The 25,083-nt window shown below is 42.4% G+C and overlaps 1 protein-coding gene and 1 long non-coding RNA gene across 2 annotated transcripts in view; one reads left to right on the top strand and one right to left on the bottom strand.

Moving 5' to 3' along the window:
• The window catches only part of LOC308571453, a 223,611-nt gene extending 213,514 nt beyond the window's left edge, over positions 1-10,097 (bottom strand). The window contains exon 1 of the long non-coding RNA XR_014001449.1: positions 9,360-10,097. This is a non-coding gene — a long non-coding RNA (uncharacterized lncRNA). The remainder of the gene's footprint in view (positions 1-9,359) is intronic.
• The window catches only part of TANC2 (tetratricopeptide repeat, ankyrin repeat and coiled-coil containing 2), a 202,121-nt gene that overhangs the window by 114,432 nt on the left and 62,606 nt on the right, over positions 1-25,083 (top strand). The window contains exon 7 of the mRNA XM_081166008.1: positions 21,365-21,513. Within this exon, the coding sequence (XP_081022134.1) occupies positions 21,365-21,513 (149 nt within the window). The remainder of the gene's footprint in view (positions 1-21,364; positions 21,514-25,083) is intronic.

Below are 25,083 nucleotides of genomic sequence, written 5' to 3'. Positions count from 1 at the left end.
TTGGCTGTAAAACGGTTTAGGACTAATTTGTCTTATGGATCAAGTCCTCCTATATGGACTTGCTTGGGAATTAAAGTCAACTTCAGAGGCCTTGCTCTTGGTGCTGTCTTAAGATAGCCACGAGTGCCTGTGAAAGGCTGTGCTTTTTATGTGGTGGTGTCATAGCTCCAACCCCGTCAAAATCCATGAGACGCTTTCTCTGTGCCTTTTCCACCAGAAATTGAAGACACTTTTGTTTCAGTTGGCTTTTAAGGTATAACTGCATCGTTTTAACGATTTTATCTTTATTTTATGATACCGTACTATCTTGATACCTATACAGTAGTACAATAGCAGCATAGAATATTACATTCTATTATAACACAAGAGTGCTCCAAAAGTGTGCCCTCCCCGTCACACAGAAAATCTCCCAATGTTTATGTGAGCAGACTGAGGAGTGGATTTAGGCGATGGCCAGTTGCTAGGGCACCCTCTGCACAGGCTTTAGAAAGATACCTGCACCTGACCAATCCCCTGTCCCGCTCTCTGCCATGCTTGATGCTTATGGGGCACTGAGGCTGCTACTCGGCTAGGTTGCTGAGCTAGTGGTCCTTTGTTCCAACCTATCAGCAGGCAGTGCCGAGGAGCTCTGCCCTATGCCACTGCCCCCTTGCCAGCTGGTGCTGCTGGCAGCACTGGTGACAACATGGAATAGGAGGACAAGCGGGTTATCAGCTGCAGACCAATCAACAGAGTGGAGTTACAGCTCTCCAATCACATGGACAATAATTGAAGTTTTTATAAGGTTATGAAAAATAAATATTAGGCATCACATTTGGTTGTGTGGGGGCCCCAATGGAGAGATAAAAGCAAAATACTTTACAATTTGACTAAATAAATGATAAAGTGAATAATTAAATGTATAGATTGAATATATAATCTCCTAGGAGATACAAGTAAGAATACCTATACTGGTTATTTTAATACTTTAATAAATATATTACAGTGTTGCCCAGATATGTGTGGATTTGTATTTTCCTGCATCATATTATACCAGTAAGACACTCTCCAATTCTATAAGCATATTGGTCAATTTGACCATATATACTATGTGCCATACTCCAATTAACCAGTCATCCAGTGTCAGAGTCCTTAAATTAGAGCAAATAGTTGTTCATTCTGCTGTCAATAAATGTTGGACCGGTTCCCTGTCATCTGCTAATTCCAAATCTTTATGCACCCAAATAATATAACTAATGGATCTGTTGGTAAATCTGTTATTTCAGTTTTGCTGAATATCGGCATTATGTACTTTATACCCTCAGCATGAACAACTTGCTGTTCTGTAAATACAATTAAGATGTAGTACGGTTAAACACCATTGAAATAGAAATTTATAAAAGCTTCCTTTAAAACTGATACTGACCATACATTTTGAACAAAGCAGATACTTTCTGTCTCAAACATTTGTAGAACTAGATATGTCAACTGGAAGCAGGGGTGACTGTAGGTAAGAGTAATCTCATTCTCCCCTCTACATCTAAGCAGGGCTTTGACTGCTAGCCAATTGAATTGCAAAGATATTTCTTTTCCAGCAACAGGTTACGCCCTTTCAGAGATTTCTGGGCGATAATCACTTTGGACAAGGGAGTGTTGCCTGGAATTTAAAAGGTTATGCCATAGAGCTTATTCGTGCTCTTTTAGACGCACCTTCTGTGGTTTCAAAAGTTCAACTTCAGTTACGACTTCAACAGGAAATAATGGGGTCTAGTTCAGAAAAGTGCAGTGAAGGTTTTGCTACCCATTTTGTAGGGGAGGAAAAAAAGGAGAAAGAAAAACACCTGTATTGGATACTACAAGGGTCAAAACTACAAAACTTGGAACTGCTTTCATAAAGGGAATTCCTGCTACTGTTAGACAGGAATAATGTTTACAATAATGGATTTATAAGATGTTTGTTCTCATGTCTTTTCAATAAACAATCCAGAAGTTTCCCTTTCAAAGCATTAATTCTATCATGCAACAGCAAGCTATCACTGTGCTTTGGAACACATAAAAAAAAAGCCTGACTAGCTTTTCAGATACCTTTTAATTGAATAACTTTCTAAAGAAATGCCTGAAGTAACTGATATTATAATTTGAAGTCTTGTTTATTCTGTTATATTTTATTCCAAGAAGACCCATTTATCCTAAATAGAACCCAGTAAGGCAGTCATGTATGTACAAAGTGCAGTGGTACCTTGGTTGTCAAACTTAATCTGTTCCGGGAGTCCATTTGACTCCCGGAACCATTCAGAAACCAAGGCATGGCTTCTGATTGGCTGCAGGAGCTTCCTGCACCAAATCGGAAGCCGCGTTGGATGTTCAGCTTCCGAAAAACGTTCGCAAACCGGAACACTCACTTCCAGGTTTGCAGCATTCGGGAGCCAATTTGTTCGGGAGCCAAGCCGTTCAACAACCAAGGTACCACTGTATTTTTTTTTTATGTGATAACTTTTAAAGGCCTGCTGAAAATGTTTCTATTCCACCAGGCCTATACAGGCAATGAAGAAAACATCTTTCAACAGTAGTTATTCAATGTCTAATTTTAATTACTTCTATGGTTTTTATTGTATAACTTTATGTATTATTGTAAACCGCTTTGATTGTTTTTAATGAAGTAGCAGTATGTAAATATTTTATAAATCAACAAAAGGAGCACAAAATTTGGCAAAAGAAATGCAAACAGACAATAAGAGATGCTAGAAAAGAGCCATTGCTTGAAAGATAAAGACCAACTACAAAACAATTATAAATACATTAATAGTAGGAAACCGGCTAGAAAGGCAGTTGGACCTTTGAAAAACAAGGGATCAAAGGTGTGCTAAAGGCAGATAAGGATTTTGCAGAGAAGCTGAATGAATTCTTTGAATCTACCTTTTCAGTGAAGCTATAGGGTAGATCCCTGTGCCTGAACTAACTTTCACAGAAAGGAACAGAAGCAACTAGCGGTGACAAGAGACAACATTTTAGGCCTTGTTGGCAAAATAAAAACTGATATATCACAAGGTCCAGATGGCATCCACCTGAGAGTTCTGAAAGAACTTGTGTGAATATTACTCTGTGCGACCTTCTGCAGCTTCGTATTTTATCTACTGATGGATTTCCTCCAGAGTTCAGAAAGGAACTGGGAAGGAGATGTGGTATTCCTCCACTCTTCAATATAGGAAAGTGGTCAAAGCCACTAGGGGAAGTGTCTCATGTGTAGAAGGGGTCTAGAGAAGACTCTCTGCAGCCGACCTGGGTGTGCACGACTCCTAGGGCTGAACTGTATGGAAACCCATTTGATAAGCATCAGTTACAGATAACAGCAGTAATGGTTTTTTCCTTTCTCTTCTTTGTCTTCACCCTAATGTGGAAAGGCACTATGGGCACTACTATTTGGGGTCAAAAGCGCCCTTAGCTCATTTCCCGCAGACACAGAGATAAAGATTTTGTACTTTGGGGCAGGACATTCCTTTCTTTAAAATAAAACAACAACACCCCACCCATCTGGCTGGGTTTCCCCAGCCACTCTAGGCAGCTTAGGTAAAGGTAAAGGGACCCCAGACCATTCGGTCCAGTCGTGACTGACTCTGGGGTTGCGGCGCTCATCTCGCTTTATTGGCGAAGGCGTACAGCTTCCAGGTCATGTGGCCAGCATGACTAAGCCGCTTCTGGTGAACCAGAGCAGCGCACGGAAACACTGTTTACCTTCCCGCCGGAACGGTACATATTTATTTACTTGCACTTTGACGTGCTTTTGAACTGCTAGGTTGGCAGGAGCAGGGACCGAGCAATGGGAGCTCACCCCGTCGCAGGGATTCGAACCGCTGACCTTCTGATTCGCAAGTCCTAGGCTCTGTGGTTTAACCCACAGCGCCACCCGTGTCCCTTTACAACATCTACATCTAAAAACATAATAAAAACACCAATCCTTAAAAATCTCCCTAAGCACAGCACATACTTGTAATTATGTGGAACTTGCATCAAAATAATGGCCTGTATTCTCACCTTTTAGCATGAATATGCCTATTCAAGCTTCCAGCCAACCACCCAAGCATTCTTCAGGATTTTATAACATGTAAAGAGCTCAAAGGGGGCATTCCCCTCCATTTCCCCCTTTAGTCCTCCTGCCCTTTTATGCAGTCTGTGATCTTTCAGTGGCTACTCAGCATGATCAATCACCATTGATCTCCTTCACTCCCCCTTAAGCTTTGGAGGAAAAACACTACTGCCAAAATTGGGGCTCCCCCCAGGTATATTAACACTTCTTTCTTATTTCTCTGTGGCCTCATTTTGGTTCCATTTCTGTCAGCACTCACTTCCCGAATTTACTATTACAGTGGTACCTCGGGTTAAGTACTTACAGTGGTGCCTCGCAAGACGAAAATAATCCGTTCCGCAAGGCGTTTTCGTCTTGCGAAGCAAGCCCATAGGGAAATTCGTCTTGCGAAGCAGCTCAAAAACGGAAAACCCTTTCGTCTAGCGGGTTTTCCGTCTTGCGAGGCATTCGTCTTGCGGGGCACCACTGTAATTCGTTCCGGAGGTCCGTACTTAACCTGAAACTGTTCTTAACCTGAAGCACCACTTTAGCTAATGGGGCCTCCTGCTGCTGCTGCGCCACTGGAACACGATTTCTGTTCTCATCCTGAAGCCAAGTTCTTAACCCGAAGCACTATTTCTGGGTTAGCGGAGGCTGTAACCTGAAGCGTATGTAACCTGAAGCGTATGTAACCGAAGGTACCACTGTATAAGGAGTGATCAGGGGTTTTTTTTTCAGCTGGAACGCACCAGAACTGAGTTCTGGCCCCTCTTTGGTGCATTCCGGCAGCTCTTTAGGTTGGGGCTGTGCGCACAGCACCTGGGGTTGTGCGGTGTGCCAATCAGGTTGCCGCGGCAATCGTGTTGGTGCGGCGATTGTGGCTGCACAAGGTGGAGGTCGGCAGCATCATCGCCAAAAGTGGCGGTGGGGGGGGGGCGCGAAGAAGAGAAGGTGGGTGCCCCCCTAAGAAAAGCTCAACAACTTAGGGCGGGTTCTCAGCAAGTTCCACCACCTCTTTTTCTAGAAAAATAAAAAGCCCTGGGAGTGATAATGTTATTATTAATTGCAATAATAATGACATGCCAGCTCTATCTAAATTCTGTGAGCTCCTATGACTGCACTCACGCTATAGGCTAGCAGCCTAAACCACCATCGCCCTCCCCACCCCAGCCCACTGTGAGCTATTTTCAGCCATCTTTCTCTGCGACTGTGGGGAAACTGCGGAGAGGAAACCAGAGGCTGTTCACCTGATAGAGTAGCACTTTCAGTGTTCCTGCTCTTCTTCCTCTTTGTAGGAGTCCTCGCTCCTGCTTTAGATGGAAGAAATTTAACAGGTGGCTGCTGACTCTGCTCTTATTTACCATCCTCAAAAGGGAAGGTTCCAGTGTTCTCATAGTGTTTAAGTGTTTCACAGTTGCTGCCCTGCATTGCTGTAGCATGTAGTTTGTGCATCTGCAAAGAGATCCCTTTGACTTACAGATCCAGGTACGTAACATGTAGCTTGGTGGTGGGGTCTGCTTTTGATTCCCTTCTGTTTTGCTTGAAACCCTAGCACAGCAGAATGCAAAGGGCTGTGGATTTGCATGTCAAAACGTACGTTTCCCTAACTTGCTAGTTTTGATTTTCTGCAGATTTTGATGAAATGTTTGCATCTCTGTGTAGTCTGCAGAAAATGGCATAGTTAGAAAGAAAGGGCCTCCACGACTTAACCTGATATGTTCCTTGACTCTTCTGTTCATCAGTTGACTTCTTCAGTATCTTGAGGGACTGCAGGCTGTTGCAGATGTGAGAATTCTATTAAATCTTTATTTAGCTGCAGCTCGCTGCTTGGCTGCTTCTGAACTTGGACTAGTTGCTTGGCAACCTCATGTAGGCTGTGCACAAAGGGAGCACAATGCAGGGAGACAAGACTTTTATCTGAAGAGTTGGGGAGGATCTATTTTTAGCCGTTTTCTGAAATTTTGACTGCTGAGTTCTCTTATATGCACAGGTATTACATGGAGATTGTATTCTTGTGATGTGGACACTGACATATGCAATACTTTGATAAGTCACACAGAGTTTTCCAGCTTAAAACTGGTTCTGAGAACAAGGTCAGAAAAAGAGGCAATGGCAAACACCGCGGTTTCCCCTAAGAGAAGGCTGACTTCAATTTAGCCGGTGAAAAAATGTTGAAAAGCAATTGTCGCAGTTTAGCACAGGCTATGTGTAAGGATGCATTCCTAATCCCGTCTGAGACCTGGAAGGTTAATATTACTTAAAGAAGCATTTTGGAATAAGATAAAAATAAATGGCAAAGTCACAAAGCATATGGGAGAGTCATGGAGAGAGCTGTTTATGTGTCAGCAATGCAGTTCCATATGTTAGGATATCTTTCAGGGGAACTTGACTCCCTCCTTCTCCTCTCACCCCTCCCTTCTCTTCAAAAAGGACTGCAGTTCATTGGAGAGAAGGGAGCAAAGAATCTGACTTGCTGGGGAAGTTTGCAGCATGTTTACATACGCGTGTTTGCAGATGATGAAAGGAAAAAATAGAAGAAAATAGGCTTTTTAAGGTTTCTGTTGAGAATACTGGAAGCCAAAACTCACCAGAGGGAATTACTTTGACATAAAAAGGTTTGTTTTTCTTGCTTCCCACCACCTCTCTCCACTCCCTGTTGTGGAACATTCCATATGAGGTATGTGCTATTTTCTCCTGTGATGAAATAGGGTTAGTCCTCAGAAACCTCAGGTAGGAGAGGGGGAAAGGAACTTCGTGTTGCCGTTCATACTTAACATTTTGAAGTTAAAGCCAAGGTCTCTGGCCTTAATTTTTCTTCTTATTCCCCCACACTGTAGTTTCTCATTGCACTCCAGAATAGTTAACTCCTTTGTTGCAGAGGTAATATTTCAATTATTGTAGTGAAAATGTTGACCTCATTTCGTAATTTGAAGATTATTGCTGCATGCTGCCTCCCCCCCCAAAAAAACCAGGATTCTTTTCATACTGCTGTGTTTTCACAATAAATTTGTAATGTTTCTTTATAGAGAGAATTAATGGAAGAAAATGCCAAATAAGCAGATTATGTTTTACTTATAACCTTACATTTTGCCATTGCTTTCATATCATGAAGATTTTATCTGATCAACAGTGGAACATTTCTCTGTATTATATTTGAAGTAGTCCTGAGATTTTCAAAAAAAGGTCTTTGGAAGCCTATTAATTTGACCCTGGACGATATAATGAACCAAAAGGCCCAAGGTGGCTTGAATACTTCAATTTATAGTGGAACCTCGTGTTATGGATGGGATCCGTTTCGGAGGCCAGACCGTAACATGGACCTGATGCAAACCGAAGTACTATGTCTGTGCACACGCATGGTGCAATTTAGCGCTTCTGTGCATGTGTGAGCGGCAAAACCCGGAAGTAACCCGTTCTGGTACTTCTGGGTTGCCGCGGGACGCAACATGAAAACATGTAACCTGAAGCGGACGCAATGTGAGGTATGACTGTACTTGGGACAGCCCTACAAGATCTCAAGGGGAAGCATCTCAGATGCAAAAGCTATAGCCTTACCCCTCTTATTTGCCTTGCTGTGGCGGGCTCTTGGTTCCAGTATCCCAGAGAGACTACTACAGTGGAACCTCGGGTTACGGCAGGGATCCATTCCGGAGGCCCTGCCGCAACCCCAAAATGACGCACATCAAAGCCCTGTGTCTGCGCATGCGCGATTTGGTGTTTCTGCGCATGTGCGAGCGGTGAACCCAGAAGCAACCTGTTCTGGTACTTCTGGGTTTGCTACGGACGTTTGCTGAAGCGGATGCAAGTGGAGGCGGATGCAGAACAAGGTTTGACTGTAAATGCTTGGTAGAAGATGTTGCCCTTGTGAAATCTCACGTCCTACCTAGAGATTTTAGTATGATAGTCTTCCCAAAATAGGCAGCAAAATGTGAGAGAAGGGATGTGTGCACCATTACATTGTGACAAAATTTATTTTTTTTACAACAGCTACATTTCTAAATAAAATTAACATTGAGTAGAACATGGTTAAAAAGAACCCTGGAATGCCTTCCCACAAGGATGCAGAGAGTGAACACATCTTTAAGATGGCTGTCTTTTATTAGCTACCTCCCAGCCAGCATTGTTCCTTTTCCTTGGCGGCTGGTGCGATTCTTCAAATGCTGCTGTTAGCATGGTGCAGCCAGTCACCTTACAGAGTTACTTTAAAGAGCTGCAAACTACTTTGGATTCTTTGAGTCTCTAGAAAGGAGTCAAACATAAGATATGGCACAGAGGCAAAAGGATCTTAAGAAATCCTGCAATCTTAGTAAAGGGTTCAGAGAAGCACAGATGGGAACGGGGAAAGGAAGGAGCTGTTTCTGTGTGTCAGAGAGAGAGAGAGAGAGAGAGAGAGAGAGAAAGAGAAAGGAAGAAGTTATTAAAAGGAAGTAAGCCACAAATGGGACGCAGGTGGCGCTGTGGGTTAAACCACAGAGGCTAGGACTTGCCGATCAGAAGGTCGGCGGTTCGAATCCCCGCGACGGGGTGAGCTCCCGTTGCTCGGCCCCTGCTCCTGCCAACCTAGCAGTTTGAAAGCACACCAGTGCAAGTAGATAAATAGGTACCACTCCGACGGGAAGGTAAACGGTGTTTCCGTGCGCTGCTCTGGTTCGCCAGAAGCAGCTTAGTCATGCTGGCCACATGACCCAGAAGCTGTCTGCGGACAAACGCCGGCTCCCTCAGCCAATAAAGCGAGATGAGTGCCGCAACCCTAGAGTCTGTCACGATTGGACCTAATGGTCAGGGGTCTCTTTACCTTTTACCTTTTAAGACACAAATAGGTATGTGGAGAACTAGGTAGAACATAAGTGTTCTTGAGAACCTAAAAATTTATTCAGAAATATGAAATGTATTCAGCATGTACGGATTTTTAGTTTAAAGAGAACAGAAAAGAAAGCGCTAAGGTAACAGATTATTCCATCGCATTGCTTAATTTGCAAAAGAAAGGAACTGGAATGGTTCAAGCATGATTGAGCACCATGCACTGCTTCGGATGCCTGGCACCAGTTAATTCTATGCTAAACAGAGTAATGTTTGCCCATAAATCCCACTAATTTAAGTGGAGCTTATTTGTTGGAGCATCTGCTTAGGATTACAACCCAACACTCTTGAAACAGGTTGAGGTAGCTTAATATTCCTGGACCCCAAATCTTACTCATACCCCAACTTCCACTCTATACAGTAGGACGTAATTCTGAATAACATGCAGAGAATTGAACCGCAAACTGCAACCAATGATAATACAATCATACCTCATGTTACGTTTGCTTCATGATACTTTTTTTCAGGTTGCGTCCCGTGGCGACCCGGAAGTACCGGAAAGGGTTACTTCCAGGTTTCGTTGCTAAATCGCGCTTTGTGCATGCGCACAAGCGCCAAATCGCGCCACGCACCTGCACAGATATGGCGCTTCAGGTTGCGGGCTTTTCATGTTGCGAACGGGCCTCCGGAACGGATCCTGTTTGCAACCAGAGTTACCACTGTACCAGATGACAGTTATGCATTATTTTACATTTGAGAATGCAGTGTGTGATTTTCTGTGCTGTTCCACTGCAGTGAAAATGTCACGTGCCTGCTCTACTATTCATGAAGTCATTGAGTATGTTTCTGTGGGGCTTTTTTTTTTTTTTTTGATGGGGCAAAATGATTTGTCTGTTGCATTGACTATTGCTTCTGTGCTATGTCTATCTGATCTGAACCGCCTGCCTGTAAGGAAGCTGTGTGAATGAATAATGATTACCCTGTAACTTTAAGAACTGGTGTCTGCTTTCTTCCTCCTCCCTCCCCATCCCTTTTCCCTTTTGTGTTTTGTCTTTTAAACTATAAGTCCGAAGGCTGGGGCTGTCTTATTTCTTATTCATCAGTAGAACCATTCTAGGAGCGTTTTCAATTGAAGATAAGGAAAATGATTTAAGTAAATAATGGATGCACTGATTGACTTAGGCAAGTCAGCCTTGACTAGCAGTAAAATGGGAAAGTAGGGATGAAGGAAGTGGTGTTTGTGAACAGCCATTGATATGGTAGTCGGTTGTTAGTAAAAATCTTTTTGCTATAGATTCACTCAGTCTTGGCCTTGTCCTCTCAGTTTCAGTGTTTCCCACTTGTAAAATGAGACAGATGCTTTTACAATGGCTTTCACATTATTAATTCCACAATAAAAGTACTGTGTGTGTGTGTGTTACAGATTTGTGTAGGTTCTCTGTGCGGCCCAAATTACAAGAGGCATGATTCAGGTTATCCAGGTCAGATCATGCTGTTAACAAGGCATCTCCAGTCAAATAAGGGACTCCTTTAAAGTCCCAAGTTGCTCTGTTGGCTTGGGTGCCCAAAATTTCAACATTTTGCCATTTAAAATAAAGCAGCTACTGCATTTTTTTTTAAAAAAAAAGAAAAGCAAAAGCAATCTATTTATTTTTATTCCGCTGCTTTTCTTTCTCTCTCTTTCTCCCCACCGTATTAAATTTGTTTTGTTCTTAGCTTCAAAATTTTTAAAAAGCTTAGGATCCTTCTTCAGGGTTCTTCTTCAGTTCATCTCTGTTCAGTTGAAGGGCTCTTAATGTGATTTATTTCTGTGCTTTTTATTCTAATCCCTATCGGTTTTCCAGCAGAACACGTTTGATTTCGCTTATTTTTCCTTGGGTTTGGGCTAACTTTTCCATTACCCCTGCTGCTGCTGCATGTGTGCTGTTTGTTGTCCAAACTATATACATTTACAGTTGTTGTTTTCCTTCAAGTTTTAGTTTGCTAACTTAAAGTTTCATCCTGCTCTCTTTGGTTTCAAGGTACCTGTGATTTCATCACATTGAATTACTATTGTCCAATATTATTAATAACTGATGTTTTCTCCCTTCCGCTCTGTAGGCCTCATACTTTCCCAACACTCAGATAAGCCTGCTTGTCTCTGAAGTAGGCTCCCAGTGGTGTTAGGGACAGGCAACTCTGTCTTAGTTTCTCATTTTTCCAGTTGTGTTCTACACATTTCCACATCGATTGCTGGATTGTTTTTTAAAATGTCCTCATGAAAAGTAATCAGCACTTTTATTTCTCACAATGCACACATTTTTACATGCCGTTTTGCCTAATACAGTCGTACCTTGGATCTCGAACGCCTTGGCTCCTGAACAAATTGGCTCCCGAACAATCAAAATCCGGAAATGAGTGTTCCGGTTTTCGAACGATTTTTGGAAGCTGAACATCTGAGGGGGCTTCCGCGGCTTCCAATTGGCTGCAGGAGCTTCCTGCAGCCAATCAGAAGCAATGCTTTGGTTTTCGAACGTTTTGGAAGTCGAACAGACTTCTAGAACGGATTCTGTTTGACTTCGAAGGTACAACTGTATCCTTTGGGGGGGGGGGAAGCAGTTTCCCCTGGTAGAATTCAAAGCAATTTCCCTAAAACATTTTTTACTAATATATGCATTTGTATGCACAGTTTACCCCAGTAGACACATTTTTTACATATTACTTGGCTGGAGAAAATTTTGAAGGTTGGCCATGTTTTGGTTCACATATTTTTTCCTAAAAGTGTAATATTTACTTCCCTTCAGTGGAGAACTTCTCCATTGTCGCCAAGAATTGCTGCAATGAAAGATTTTCTGAAAAACCACAGCAGCCCCCTGTCTACATCTCAGACAGTCATGGCAGGGAGGGGAGGCTATCTAGCATAACCATTCAGCTACATTGGATTCCCCTCTCCCCCCATCTGACAACTTCATGGCTGTGGAGGCTCTAGTAGATGAGGGAGCTTTGTCTGTTACAGAATTATTAACATATTGGGAGCCAAAACAATTACCGTATTTTTTTGCTCTATAAGACTCACTTTTTCCCTCCTAAAAAGTAAGGGAAAATGTGTGTACGTCTTAATAATAATAATAATAATAATAATAATAATAATAATAATAATAATAATAAATTTTATTTATATCCCGCCCTCCCCAGCCGAAGCCGGGCTCAGGGCGGCTAACAACAATCAAATAATCAAACAGTAAAATAGTTACACAATCTAAAAATATTTCATTATAAAAATTAATTAAATCAAATTGAAGGCAACCAGTTAAGCAAAATTCTGTGCTGGTTGCCAGAGGAGGGAGTCAGGCTGCGCCCTGACCAAAGGCCTGGCGGAACAACTCTGTCTTGCAGGCCCTGCGGAAAGATGTCAGGTCCCGCAGGGCCCTAGTCTCTTGTGACAGAGCATTCCACCAGATTGGAGCCGCAGCCGAGAAGGCCCTGGCTCTAGTTAAGGAGCGAATGCAGGCTGCGCAGCAATCCCAGAAGCCAGAACAGCAAGAGGGATTGCTGCTTTCACTGCGCAGCGATCCCTCTTGCTGTTCTGCCTTCTGAGATTCAGAATATTTTTTTCCTTGTTTTCCTCCTCCAAAAACTAGGCGCATCTTGTGGTCTTGTGCGTCTTATAGAGGGAAAAATACGGTATTCTGGTTATTGTTTTTCAGACTTTTGAAATAAATACTAACTAGGGCACTTAAATCTTCCATTTCCCCCGAAGTGCTACTCTAGGCTGTAAACCATAGAGAAAATGGATCGGAAGTTAATTTCTAAATGAGATAAATCAAAAGAAAAACTTTGGATTTTACCATTAACTTAAATGATAAAGAATGTTGCATTTAGCCTTGTTGGCCTCTTAGGGGACTTTGCAAGTTGGGAAATTAATGCATTCTCTGGGTTCTGTGACGGGGTGGGAGCAGATATATCAGAAAACAGGATACCAATGTGGTTTCAAAATGTTGAGATAAGGGAATTCCTTTTATCAAAATGTGGTGTGCAGGGTATTGTCACTCATTTGCTAATCTGCAGGAAGTGTACAACATATGGTAAACTTTTATCTTTGTATAGCGTAACCACTCAAAGAGCTCCCTTGTCAAGTAGGAATCTGGTAAAAATGCAGCATACTATCTACTACAGTGGTACCTCGGGTTGCATACGCTTCAGGTTACAGAGTCTGCTAACCCAGAAATAGTGCTTCAGGTTAAGAACTTTGCTTCAGGATAAGAACAGAAATCGTGCTCCGGCGGCGTGGCGGCAGCAGGAGGCCCCATTAGCTAAAGTGGTGCTTCAGGTTAAGAACAGTTTCAGGTTAAGAACGGACCTCCGGAACGAATTAAGTACTTAACCCGAGATACCACTGTACTTCATTGCACTGGCTCTCTGCAACTTCAGGAATATATTACCAAGCTGGACGTGTCAGTGGTGGAGAGATTTTTCAGGGACTTTTTCATCTGAGAGCATGCCATTCTATAATGGCAAGTCTGAGGAGAGATGGGCATAAAGGTTCCCCGGTACTTATTTGACTCATGTTTATGATATCAGCATTTTTCCTTATTTAGCCATCACCTGAAATGGGACCTTCTGTCTGTAGGCAAGGCCCCCAATTCTTATAGCTACTGCATATATGACCCCAAAACTCCTTTATGCATATGGGTAAGAGAGCTATGAGGGACATGGGTGGCGCTGTGGGTTAAACCACAGAGTCTAGGACTTGCCGATCAGAAGGTTGGTGGTTCGAATCCCTGTGACGGGGTGAGCTCCCGTTGCTCGGTCCCTGCTCCTGCCAACCTAGCGGTTCGAAGGCACGTCAAAGTGCAAGTAGATAAATAGGTACTGCTGCGGTGCGAAGGTAAACAACGTTTCTGTGCGCTGCTCTGGTTCGCCAGAAAGTGGCTTAGTCATGCTGGCCACATGACCCGGAAGCTGTACGCCGGCTCCCTTGGCCAGTAAAGCGAGATGAGCGCCGCAACCCCAGAGTCGGCCACGAGTGGACTGAATGGTCAGGGGTCCTTTTACCTTTACCTTTAAGAGAGCTATGAACTTAAGTTGCCATCTTGACCACTGGCAAACATTGCCCTCCTGACTTGGTCTGTGTTTCCTTTTCAGTCCTGGATGAAAACCTTTTTATTTGTTACACTTTTTAGTTGTTTTAGTGTAGATATATGATATTATGCTCGCCTGCTGTGTTTCTGTGATTTATATATTTTTTGTAATTGTATTGCTTGGTGATTTATTTTTTGTAGGCCTCTGAACATTTCAGTTGAAGAGAGACCAATAAATACTTTTAGTAACATAGATATTGTTGACTAGAGCAACAAAGGCGGTTCGAATCCTGAATAAATTTAGGGCAGAATAACCAAACTATTGTGGGAATATAAAGTATCCTCAAGTTGCGGACTCAGTTTGCCAGTCAAGCTAATGCTGGGCATCTTTATACTTAAAATGGCTCAAATATTTTGCGCAACGTATTTATTCGGTAAGGAATATTTAGTCCTAATTGTGCTTACAGTGTCCACGCTTGAACCTCGGGTGTGTAAAGTAATAACGAAGAAGTGAGTTGATTGCAGCATGGAGGACAATTTTCCTTCTTACTCATGAACCACAGTCAGCCCACTCATATTTAATATCTAGGGGAGGACCTTCCAAATGAGAGTATGGGATATTTCAATGTCTAGTGGAGGCCCAGCACATCTCCTGCGGGAAATTAAGTATCACAGCAAATGAAAGCAAAACAGTAGTTAAAAGCTCAAATTTGGGAAACTGTTAAATGAAATGTGAATCGACTGCAGTGTCTTAGCCGAAGGTTTGTGACTGGAAGACTGCAACTGTTAACTGAGCTGGAGAAAGGAGGAGTTTGTACCTTCCCCAGCCCCAGGTTTTTTCTCTCTCTTTAAAATGTTCCAAATTAAGTTTTAATATTTCTATATTTCCTCCTGTAGTAGTGCTTTCATGATCTTTTAATTTATTATGCTAAACAAAGATCATTACTCTGTTGTCCCAACAACTATGTATGAATAATGAGAGCAACTGTGGAGATTCTAGGTTGCATGATTGCTGACCTTCCACTAAAACTTGCCCCCTCTAATCAAGCCCTGTCCATGTAAAGGCCAAATGATCCAACAGAGCTGGGTGTGAAATATTGCAAATTATTCTGATGAAAATTACTGATAAGCAAAGTACGTTAATTTATTGAGCTGGACTTTTATAAGCAGACAAAATGAGACATTCTTTCTGCCAATAGGGAATACAGCTAAAGAAGAGTACTTGTAGAAAATGAAAGAATCTCTTGCACATCCCTTCCCCAAATAGGAGACCTTAACTTTTCCCCACACTCCTGTTTTGCTGTGAACTGTTTGAGCAGGGATCAGACAGACTTCTTGTAAATCCTCTTTTGCATCTTAGCAGAACATAAGTCACTTTCTGGCCATCAGTGGACAGGGGCAACACTGTTGTGTCCTAAATGTCAAGATCACAGAAAGAAAAGTAATGGTATATTATTCATTCATTCATTCATTCATACCCCACCTTTTTCCCTGACAGGGACTCATAGTGGCTTACAAATAAAATAGGAACAGCTAAAAATATTTTTTATCGTTAAAACAATCAAACATTAATAGAAATAATACTGTATTTACACGAATCTAATGTGCACCTCAATTTTCAAAACCTTGAAACCAAAAAAGTATTTGCTGGCAAATGTTAATGTGCCATCAAATTTTATGTGCACCCTAATTTTCACAATGTAATTTGGCCAAAAATAGTGTGCATTACATTCAGGTAAATACAGTATATGTTCGTTCTCTCTCTCTCTCTCTCTCTCTCTCTCTCTCTCTCTCTCTCTCTCACACACACACACACACACACACACACACACCCCAAACAGACATGGCACCAGCCCTCTCATTAAAAGCAGTCAGTTCCCCAACGTCTGTTGGAACAAGATGATCTTTACCTGCCAGCAGAAGCACAACAAGGAGGGAGACAGTGTTAACTTTTTCTAGGGTGGGAGTTTCAAAGTCTGAGAGCAGCCACAGACAATATGTGTTAATGACTGTAGTCCAGCAATTGCGAGGGGGGATGAGGCAAGTGGGAAGGAGAGCTTCTTTGGGGCAGCATTTGCCCCTCTCTTGAGCTGCCCATGTTCATTGAGCTAGTTGCTCGGTGAACTAAAGGTGAATTAAGTTTGTTTTAGGATAGAATTTTAAAGGGTTTCTAGTTAATCAATCTTTATGTTCAGTCCCTCACCACCCCCAATAGGAGCCCTGAACTCATAGCCTACAATTTTTTTAAAAAAAAAGAAAAGTAAGTCAATCAGGCATCTTTAAAGAATGTTAGAAAGCAAAATGTGGAGGCAATACTCTAAAACTTATTTAGGCAAATATGGAGGCACTGCTGTTGCTAAGGTTGCTTAGTCACTTAATCACTGTTGCTAAGCAATCCGAAAGAAGCAATGTATTCTTCCTCCTGGGGAGATTCACACTCTTCCAACAAGAGCACTTTGCAGTGAGAAATACAGGAACAAGTAAATGATGACTTGTCCTTATCAGCTGTGTGGAAGGCAGAAATTAAACAGGGTAATACAATAATTGGGAAAGCCTCACCTTTTCACATTCTTCCAATCACATATTATATTATTTCAGTATAGCACCTGATTTACTTTTTTACCCTGTACTTCAGCACAGCAGCCTGTAACATTCTGGATGCTATTTTTGTTGTTGTTCTGGATGAACTGAACTAGCAGTTCACTTTGTTAAAGGAAGAGCTTGCTCCTTTTTGGGCAGGATGAACCTGTACTAGAAATAATAGCTGAAAATAGTTGATGTGCTTTGAGTACATTTTGGTTAATAATCCAAAGAAAGCATTATCACAAATGCACCACCTGTTGTTGCATATATATAGAATGGTTGAGTTAGCTGGAGAAATGGGCAAGAAATCAACGAAATGGAGTTGCTGGAAAAGAATTAAACTGTTGATGAGTAAAAACTTAATTAAAACATACTAGAATGCACTGGAGTAAAATTGGAGAAGCTATAATAATATTATGGAAGAAATACTAAGTTTCAAACCCAAAATATTCTTGCTAAGCATTAACAATATTTGGAGAGAAAGAGGGGGTACTGTTCCCAAAACAGCCAAGCTAATATATGCCAAATATTGGAAGATTCTAGAAATACCTAAATTAAGGGAATGGTATGTAAAGTAATCGAATACATCTGTTTTAAGTCAACTAACAAAGGCACTGTAGAGGAAACAGGAAGCATGTACCATAATTAAAATTTGTTTGAAACAGAATAGAGGGTTGTATTCAGTGTAGCACTAAAGTAAATGTCTTATTGGTGCAAAAACAGATAGGGGGGTTGACATGGAGGGAGGAGAGGGGAAGAAATTACTCTAGGGCCAGAATTTTGTTGCATACTGCCCAGGGTTGCTATCTAGTACAAAGATGGGGTGCAAGGTAAAGTATTCTGCAGTTGGAGCTTTGTATGACACTGGAATCAAAGATGTGCTAAAGGAAGAAATTTAGATCACAAAGAAGCTGACTACATTGTCTGCATCTGTCTTCATCGCAGAAGATGTAGGACAGGTCCCTGTGCCTGAACAAACTTTCTTGAGAGTTTGAGGAAGTAATGGGGCTCTAGGCCTCACTGACAAATAAAAAAATGCACAAAACACTGAGTCTTGAAAGTTCTCAAATTTGAAATTGCTGATATTCTAACCAAAGTAACTTGTCCCTAAGGTCAGCCTCCATCCCTCAGGATGGGAAAGTGTCCATTGTAACACCAGTTTTTTTAAAAAAGGGATTGAGAGGGGATGTGGGAATATTAAAGGCCAGTTGACATATGTTATGAGAACACTGGTGAAAACCATTATTGGAGATTAAATTGTCAAGTACAGTGGTACCTCGGGTTACATACGCTTCAGGTTAGAGACTCCGCTAACCCAGAAATAGTACCTTGGGTTAAGAACTTTGCTTCAGGATGAGAACAGAAATCGTGCGATGGCGGCGCAGCAGCAGCAGGAGGCTCCATTAGCTAAAGTGGTGCTTCAGGTTAAGAACAGTTTCAGGTTCAGAACGGACCTCCGTTCTGGTTGCCGTATTCCCAAAAGTGAAAATCCGGACAAAGTTGTTGATATTTTATTTTATTTTATATTTATCTATCTATATCTATCTATCTATCTATCTATCTATCTATCTATCATCTATCTTATCTCTATCATATCTATCTATCTATCTATCTATCTATCTATCTGTCTGTCTATTGCCCTACTTGCCATACGTCCCGGACATTGTGCTGATTCAGCAAAAATCCGCTGGATATATGGCAGCCCTAATATAGATAAACAGATTAAAAATGACTTTTGCAAAAGTAAGTCTTCACGAATGCTGTTGCATCTATGTGTGCACTGTAGGTAGTTTGATTCCATTTTTGTTTGACGTGATACATCTTTTTGAGGGAGATCTGGGAGAACATCCAAGCACATTTCAGTTTTATTAGTGTCCATGTATTGTTTACTCAGCAGGCACCATCCAAATATGAATCCTTCCACCTTGAAAGGAGCTAAATGGTTGATGTGTGTAACACCCAAATTGTTTTGTTACCTTTAAGCCCTAAACTGTTTGGGGCCAAGTTGCTTGAAGTAATTGCTGTGCATATAGGTCCTAACAGACCCTGTTAGCAGACCCAGCATCAAAATCAGCCAGACCTAGTAGCTAGAAAAGGTTGTGGCCCTCTCACTTGAACTCCCTTCCATGTTGTTGTTGTTGTTTAGTCGTTTAATCGTGTCCGACTCTTTGTGACCCCATGGACCAGAGCACGCCAGGCACTTCTGTCTTCCACTGCCTCCCGCAGTTGGGTCAAACTCATGCTGGTAGCTTCGAGAACACTGTCCAGCCATCTCATCCTCTGTCGTCCCCTTCTCCTTGTGCCCTCAATCTTTGCCAACATCAGGGTCTTTTCCAGGGAGTCTTCTCTTCTCATGAGGTGGCCAAAGTATTGGAGTCTCAGCTTCAGGATCTGCCCTTTCTTTAGTCTCTTTTTAAACAGGCTTTTAAAGACTTTCCTATTTCAGCCTGCTTCCAGTTACTGTTGATCTGGAGTTCTTGTTGCTCTTTCTGGATTGGGAGTGATTGCTAATCTGTACTGGGTTGTTTTCATGTAACTGTCTTATTTTAATCTTTTTACATGTGTACTATGTTTTTAAATTGTCTTTGTTTAAGCTGATACTAGTTTTACCTTGCAGAGTCTTTTGCTTGAACTAGCTGGATGTAACTACCTAAATAAATTAATTGCTCTGCAGAGTTCCATGCAAAGATATACAGAGTTTAAAAAAAGTGCATAGACACTTTTTGTTATGTTTACCCCTCTTTTGTAACTGCATAATTAGCTGTTTTGGGCTTTTGTGTTAGGGGAACACAATGGAATGCTTGACTTGAATACGTTGTTCTTTCATCCTAGAACTATTAAGGCCTCTTGTGAAATAGTGGCTCAAAATCTGAGCAGGTGTGGTGAAAATTCTTATCTCAGTTTTATTTTGTGTGTATGAAATTGGATGCACAATAAAATGGTCTTCTGCTATGAATGAATTTCTCCTGAAAACATCTTGAGAGTATGAAAACCCCTTTTGAGGCACATTTAAAAGACAAGTCACGCTGCATTATTAATATTCCGGTTGTTCGTAAAACGGCACTCTCTGCTTGCACCGTATATCATTCCAGGAAACAGCTGCTTCAGCCAACGACTGTTGCTTGTGCTTAAGAGCTCTCAGACATTTTCCTTGTGAGTCAAGAAATAGTTTCCCCTCCTCCTGAGTGTAGCTAAGCTGCTGCAGAATCTGGGGCTAGATAGAGAAGATGGTATGTCTATTCAGCACTTACTTGAGAAACTAGAAATGTTCACTCATATGATCTGATCATGCCAAGGCCAAACCTCAGTGGCCCCCTGGAATGGTGCCACTTCTGGACTCATGGCCAGCCCCGACCTGGACCCCCATTCAGCACTGATGCTACCTTCATCGGGACCGCCTGGTTCTTCAGCTGTTGTTGCAAGTGCCACCACTACTAATCACTCACCTACCCTCCTCTCCCTGGGCCCAGATGTGTCTCCTTGATGGGCAGGCAGACAGACAGTCATGCTTTGTAGAGCCCTTCTCTGTGTCAAGCCCATCAGCTTGTACCTAACTATGCTTGCCCCTATGCCAGCCCTGGACATCATCATTTATATCATCTATGCTAGATACCATTGAGCGGTTGTTACATGAGATAAACAACAGGATGTGCACAGTCTGCGCCTCTTGCTCATTGTCATATTTTGTACATTGCTGGTGTCTCTTGAGGAAAACTCGTTTGCTTTGCTACAAATACTTGCCTGCTTCACTGAAAACCCTGAGGAAGTTCTGAACTAAGACCTCCAGGAAGATAAAAAAGGAGTGGCCACTGTTTGTGTTAGGATCACAGGGTACAAATATCTGCAGAATGGGGTGAGGTTTGTTTTGTTTGCCTGTGTCACAGTGTAGTGTGATAATACAGTGACAAGACATGCTGCTCTTTGAGCCTTCACCTATCTGAATTCAGAACCATCTCTCAGAACAATCTAGCTAAAAGCAGTTCACACATCCCCTTGACTGCTGCTTTTATGTTGAACATTAAAAAAATGCTATTTATTTGTTTTTTAAATAAACATAAGCTGCCATGGGCCAGTTTTGATAAGTATATAAAAATTGCACTGTTTAAACATGTAATTCAGGAGCAACTCTCATGAGCATATGTGTGTATAAACATTTCTTGGCTTGAGATTTATGGATGTGTTTCTAAGTTTAAATTTGTAACACTGAAAACAGTAGCAAGGGCCTAGTATAAGAAGAGTTTTCTGTACATACAGACTCAACCAGTTTTGTTCAGAATTGTTCATAGGGGTTATTTATTTGCTTGCTTTGTAATTATGGACCTGCAGAGTTCTCTCTAGGAAATCGGAATCTTAAGTATTCGGTAACTTTGAAGAACTTTTCTCTTTAATTATTAAAAAAAAAGTTTCTGGTCCTTATAACAGGCAGTTGGATTGTTTCTATCCTATAGGTGCAATGAGATAATTTGTTTAGAAGCAAGCAAACACTCTTGGCGGGAGAAAATGGAACTATATATTTGGTATATCATCATCATAATCTACAGCGGTACCTTGGGTTACATACACTTCAGGTTACAGACTCCACTAACCCAGAAATAGTGCTTCAGAATAAGAACTTTGCTTCAGGATGAGAACAGAAATCGTGCTCCGGCAGCACGGCGGCAGCAGGAGGCCCCATTAGCTAAAGTGGGGCTTCAGGTTAAGAACAGTTTCAGGTTAAGAACGGACCTCCGGAACGAATTAAGTACTTAACCCGAGGTACCACTGTAATTTGAATATTGGGAAGAGATAGTGAGATGGGAAAGACCTGGGAAACATTGGATAAAGATGTTGTGAAGTATACTTTTTACAGTTGACATCCTATTTCCTCCCCTCTCTGCAGGTGAAGCTGAGCAGGAACTGGGACCCCCTCCATCTGTAGATGAGGCAGCAAACACACTCATGACTCGCCTGGGCTTCCTCCTGGGAGAGAAAGTCACGGAAGTGCAGGCAGGGCAGCAGTACAGTATGGAAGTACAGGAGGACAATCAGGTGGGCTTGTTTTGTGCTGATTGATAGTGATTTGACTGTGTCTTGTTCCTTGACGTAACGCTTGATTTGCAAAATGAGGGGTTCTGTTAAAAATATAATCCCCGGAAGCCATGGCTCATAATCTAAGATTCATCGGAGATTACTTCATAGGCTCTCTCTTCTCTAGTGGCAGAGGTAGGAGAACCATGTCCCAATGAAATACAAAATGTGATTTCGAATTGTGCGGCAACCGTAGTAGATTGGGACACAGCTGAAGTGGGTGCAAAGCTTGTCCCCTGTGGCCCAACTTGTTCCCGCAAGCTCAGATTAGTGGAGCAAGAGAGCTGAAAATAATGCCACATCTGGCAACCAATGTGCCCCTTTGGTTTCAGAAGTACATTGGTAGGGGAGTCTAAAAAGCCCAGGACACAAATTTTCATGGCTCTCTAATGGCTATAGTGGTTCGTTTATCAGAAGTAATGTATTTAGTATTAAATCTGTAAGTGTATATGTGATTGTGACCAAATTAAGCCTCCTGGGCCTCCTAGACTGTGGAAATTTGTGCCTTGGGCTTTTTGGTCTGGTCTACCCATGTACTAAGGGGCGCGGGTTGCGCTGTGGGTTAAGCCACAGAGCCTAGGACTTGCCTATCAGAAGGTTGGCAGTTTGAATCCCCACAACTGGGTGAGCTCCCATTGCTCGGTTCCTTCTCCTGCCAACCTACCAGTTCGAAAGCACATCAGAGTGCAAGTAGATAAATAGGTACCGCTCCGGAGGGAAGGTAAACGGCGTTTCCGTGCACTGCTCTGGTTTGCCAGAAGCGGCTTAGTCATGGTGGCCACATGACCCGGAAGCTGTACGCTGGCTCCCTCAGCCAATAAAGCGAGATGAGCATCGCAACCCCAGAGTCGGTCACAACTGGACCTAATGGTCAAGGGTCCCTTTACCTTTACTTTACCCATGTACTATCTGAAACCCAAGGGTCACTTTGTTTGCCAGCTGTGATTTCCCCCCCAGCTCTCCTACCCCACTATGAGAGCCAGTGTGGTGTAGTGGTTAAGAGCGGTAGTCTCGTAATCTGGGGAACCGGGTTCGCGTCTCCGCTCCTCCACATGCAGCTGCTGGGTGACCTTGGGCCAGTCCCACTTCTCTGAAGTCTCTCAGCCCCACTCACCTCACAGAGTGTTTGTTGTGGGGGAGGAAGGGAAAGGAGAATGTTAGCCGCTTTGAGACTCCTGAAGGGAAGTGAAAGGCGGGATATCAAATCCAAACTCCTCCTCCTCCTCCTCCTCCTCCTCCTCCTCCTCCTCCTCCTCCTCCTCCTTCTTTCCACTAGAAAAATATTTTTCTATCTGCAGATGGGGGCCTCCCCCATTTACATTTTTAATGGGGGGAGGGGAGATGCTCCCGTTTTCAAGCTAGTGATGGCTCTGCTACAGGCAGCAGAGTTCTTGTGGAGCTCCCAGTACCATGATCTACAAACTAATTTTAAAATAGAATGAAAAGAAACTTTTGATTTTTGAATGTTTATTAAATAAGCTGAGTTGTACATTCTAATGATGTTAGATAAAACAGGGTAACATCTACCTCAAATAATAATTAGTAGCTAGGTTTACATCGAATAACAAAAAATTAAAAATATATCCAATCAATATTAAATTACTTAAATTTAAATCAAGTTAACCAGAATCACACACAGTTATTCAGATCATTCCCAAAATAGAACAGAGTTGCTCTGCATCATTCCAATATTGAATAAAAAGGCTTCATTTGTCAATGATATCACTGTGTTGCCTTCCCTCTATAACCTATCAAATTTGTAAGTTTAATTGAGTAAACTGTATCTCATACCCTCAGGCACCCGTTCTCTAAAGACAGTGGATTGATCTTTTTCCATTTATGACTGATAGTCATTCAGGCAGCCGTTAATAAATGAAGTACTATTTCTGTGCCCTCAATTTAAAACGATGCCCTTGACAAAGCCAAATAAAATTAACAATGCAAATGAAATAATTTGTAGACATTTCTTCCTCCTGATGGCTCTAGTTAAGGCGCTTGCAAATATCTTAGGATTGCCATATTTCAAATGGTAAAAATTCAGATGCAAAAAGTTTTTGAGCTTTTTTAGGGCAGTTGCCTGATAACCACTCTGCCACCGCCGAGCCAAAGCCCAGGTCACCCGAGCCTGAACCAGAACCGCCTACGCACCATTATTTTTTATATTGAAAAATGCCCCAAATCCAGGACATTTGCTTTAAAATGTAAAATCCCCCCTGGATAGGCATGTAGGACCCCCAAAATAGGACATGTCCAGGAATTCCCAGACTTATGGCAACCCTAAAATATCTGCCTGTGGATCAAGCTTTCTCCTCTCCTCACAGTGGCTGCAAATGAGCCCAGCTAGAAGTGCTTTGCCGCCAAAGTTTAGGTCGACCTTGCATGGATATCACTATTTCTTATTTCAACAATTTATATGCTACTTAATCACAACAGTCTCTAAGCAGTGTACAAGAAACTCAGTGCAATAAGAATGAAAATCAGTTAAAATCATAAAATTAGAATTGTTAAAATGCCTGTTGGAATAAAGAAAAAAGTATTCACGGAGCACCAAAAGTTCAACAGGAAAGGGGGCCTGCATGACTTCAGCCAGGAGTTCCATAAAGCATAGCTGTCAACTGTCCCTTATTTGGCAGGAAAGTCCCTTATCCTAGCGCCGTGTCCCGCTGATGTCCCTTATTGATGATGTCCCTTAAATTTCCCGGGTTTCAAAGGAAGCAGCTCCGCTCCCTCCCTCCCTGACGGCTAGAGAGGAGGGAGGCTCCAACTGTGTTGCTTGGCTGCGTTGCTCACCCAGTAAGGAGTCTAAGAACAAATGGGGGTGGAGCTTGCATGCCTTGTGCCGATCAAATCGGCTGCGTTGCGTGGGGACTCTCCTTTGCTCAGCGCTTCCCAGCAGAGAGGTGATGTGGTTTTCCTTGCTGCATCCCCTTTGCCGGGTTGCTATGGGAACCACTGCTTGAGGCTTCGTTTGGCTGCTGGCTGGGCTTTCTGCCTTTGGCTTGGAGGGGCTCAGAAGTTGAACACACTTGCGCCCCAAAAATCCCTTATTTTGGCTGCTGGTCCCTTATTTTTGAGGCTGCTGGCCCCTTATTTTCAAATCTGTAAGTTGACAGCTATGCCATAAAGTTGGGCTTGAGGTTGATATGAACTGTGCCTGTGAGTCATAGGGCACCATTAACATTGACCCCCAAAGACCTCTGTGATTGGGAAGACTCTCAGAGCAGACTGTTTGTTGCACAGAAATCCACTTCCTCTCCTTTACTCACTCCAGGCTGAGTCGGTATTGAACAGTATATGAGTGCAAAAACAGGGGCAATGTTTCTTGCACTCTCAGTACTCTAGCTCTAGATTTGGTAGCTAAAAGTCTTCTGTACAGATGGTATTCGTACCCAGTTCAAGTCATGGTACCCGGAGTTCATTCAGATTGACAGTCCTGCTACCAAACTCAAGCCTTGGGGCATTTCTTGGAAGGGGCAGTTCTGATATCTAGCTCAGGCCCTGGTATCTATAGTTCCTTAGTGCTGGCAGAGA

Source organism: Podarcis bocagei, assembly GCF_964188305.1.
Source record: "Podarcis bocagei genome assembly, chromosome: 13".
In the NCBI taxonomy this organism is placed as follows: Eukaryota; Metazoa; Chordata; class Lepidosauria; order Squamata; family Lacertidae; genus Podarcis; species Podarcis bocagei.
The sequence above is the reverse complement of the archived record's forward strand: the minus strand, read 5'-3'. Positions and strand labels throughout refer to the sequence as shown.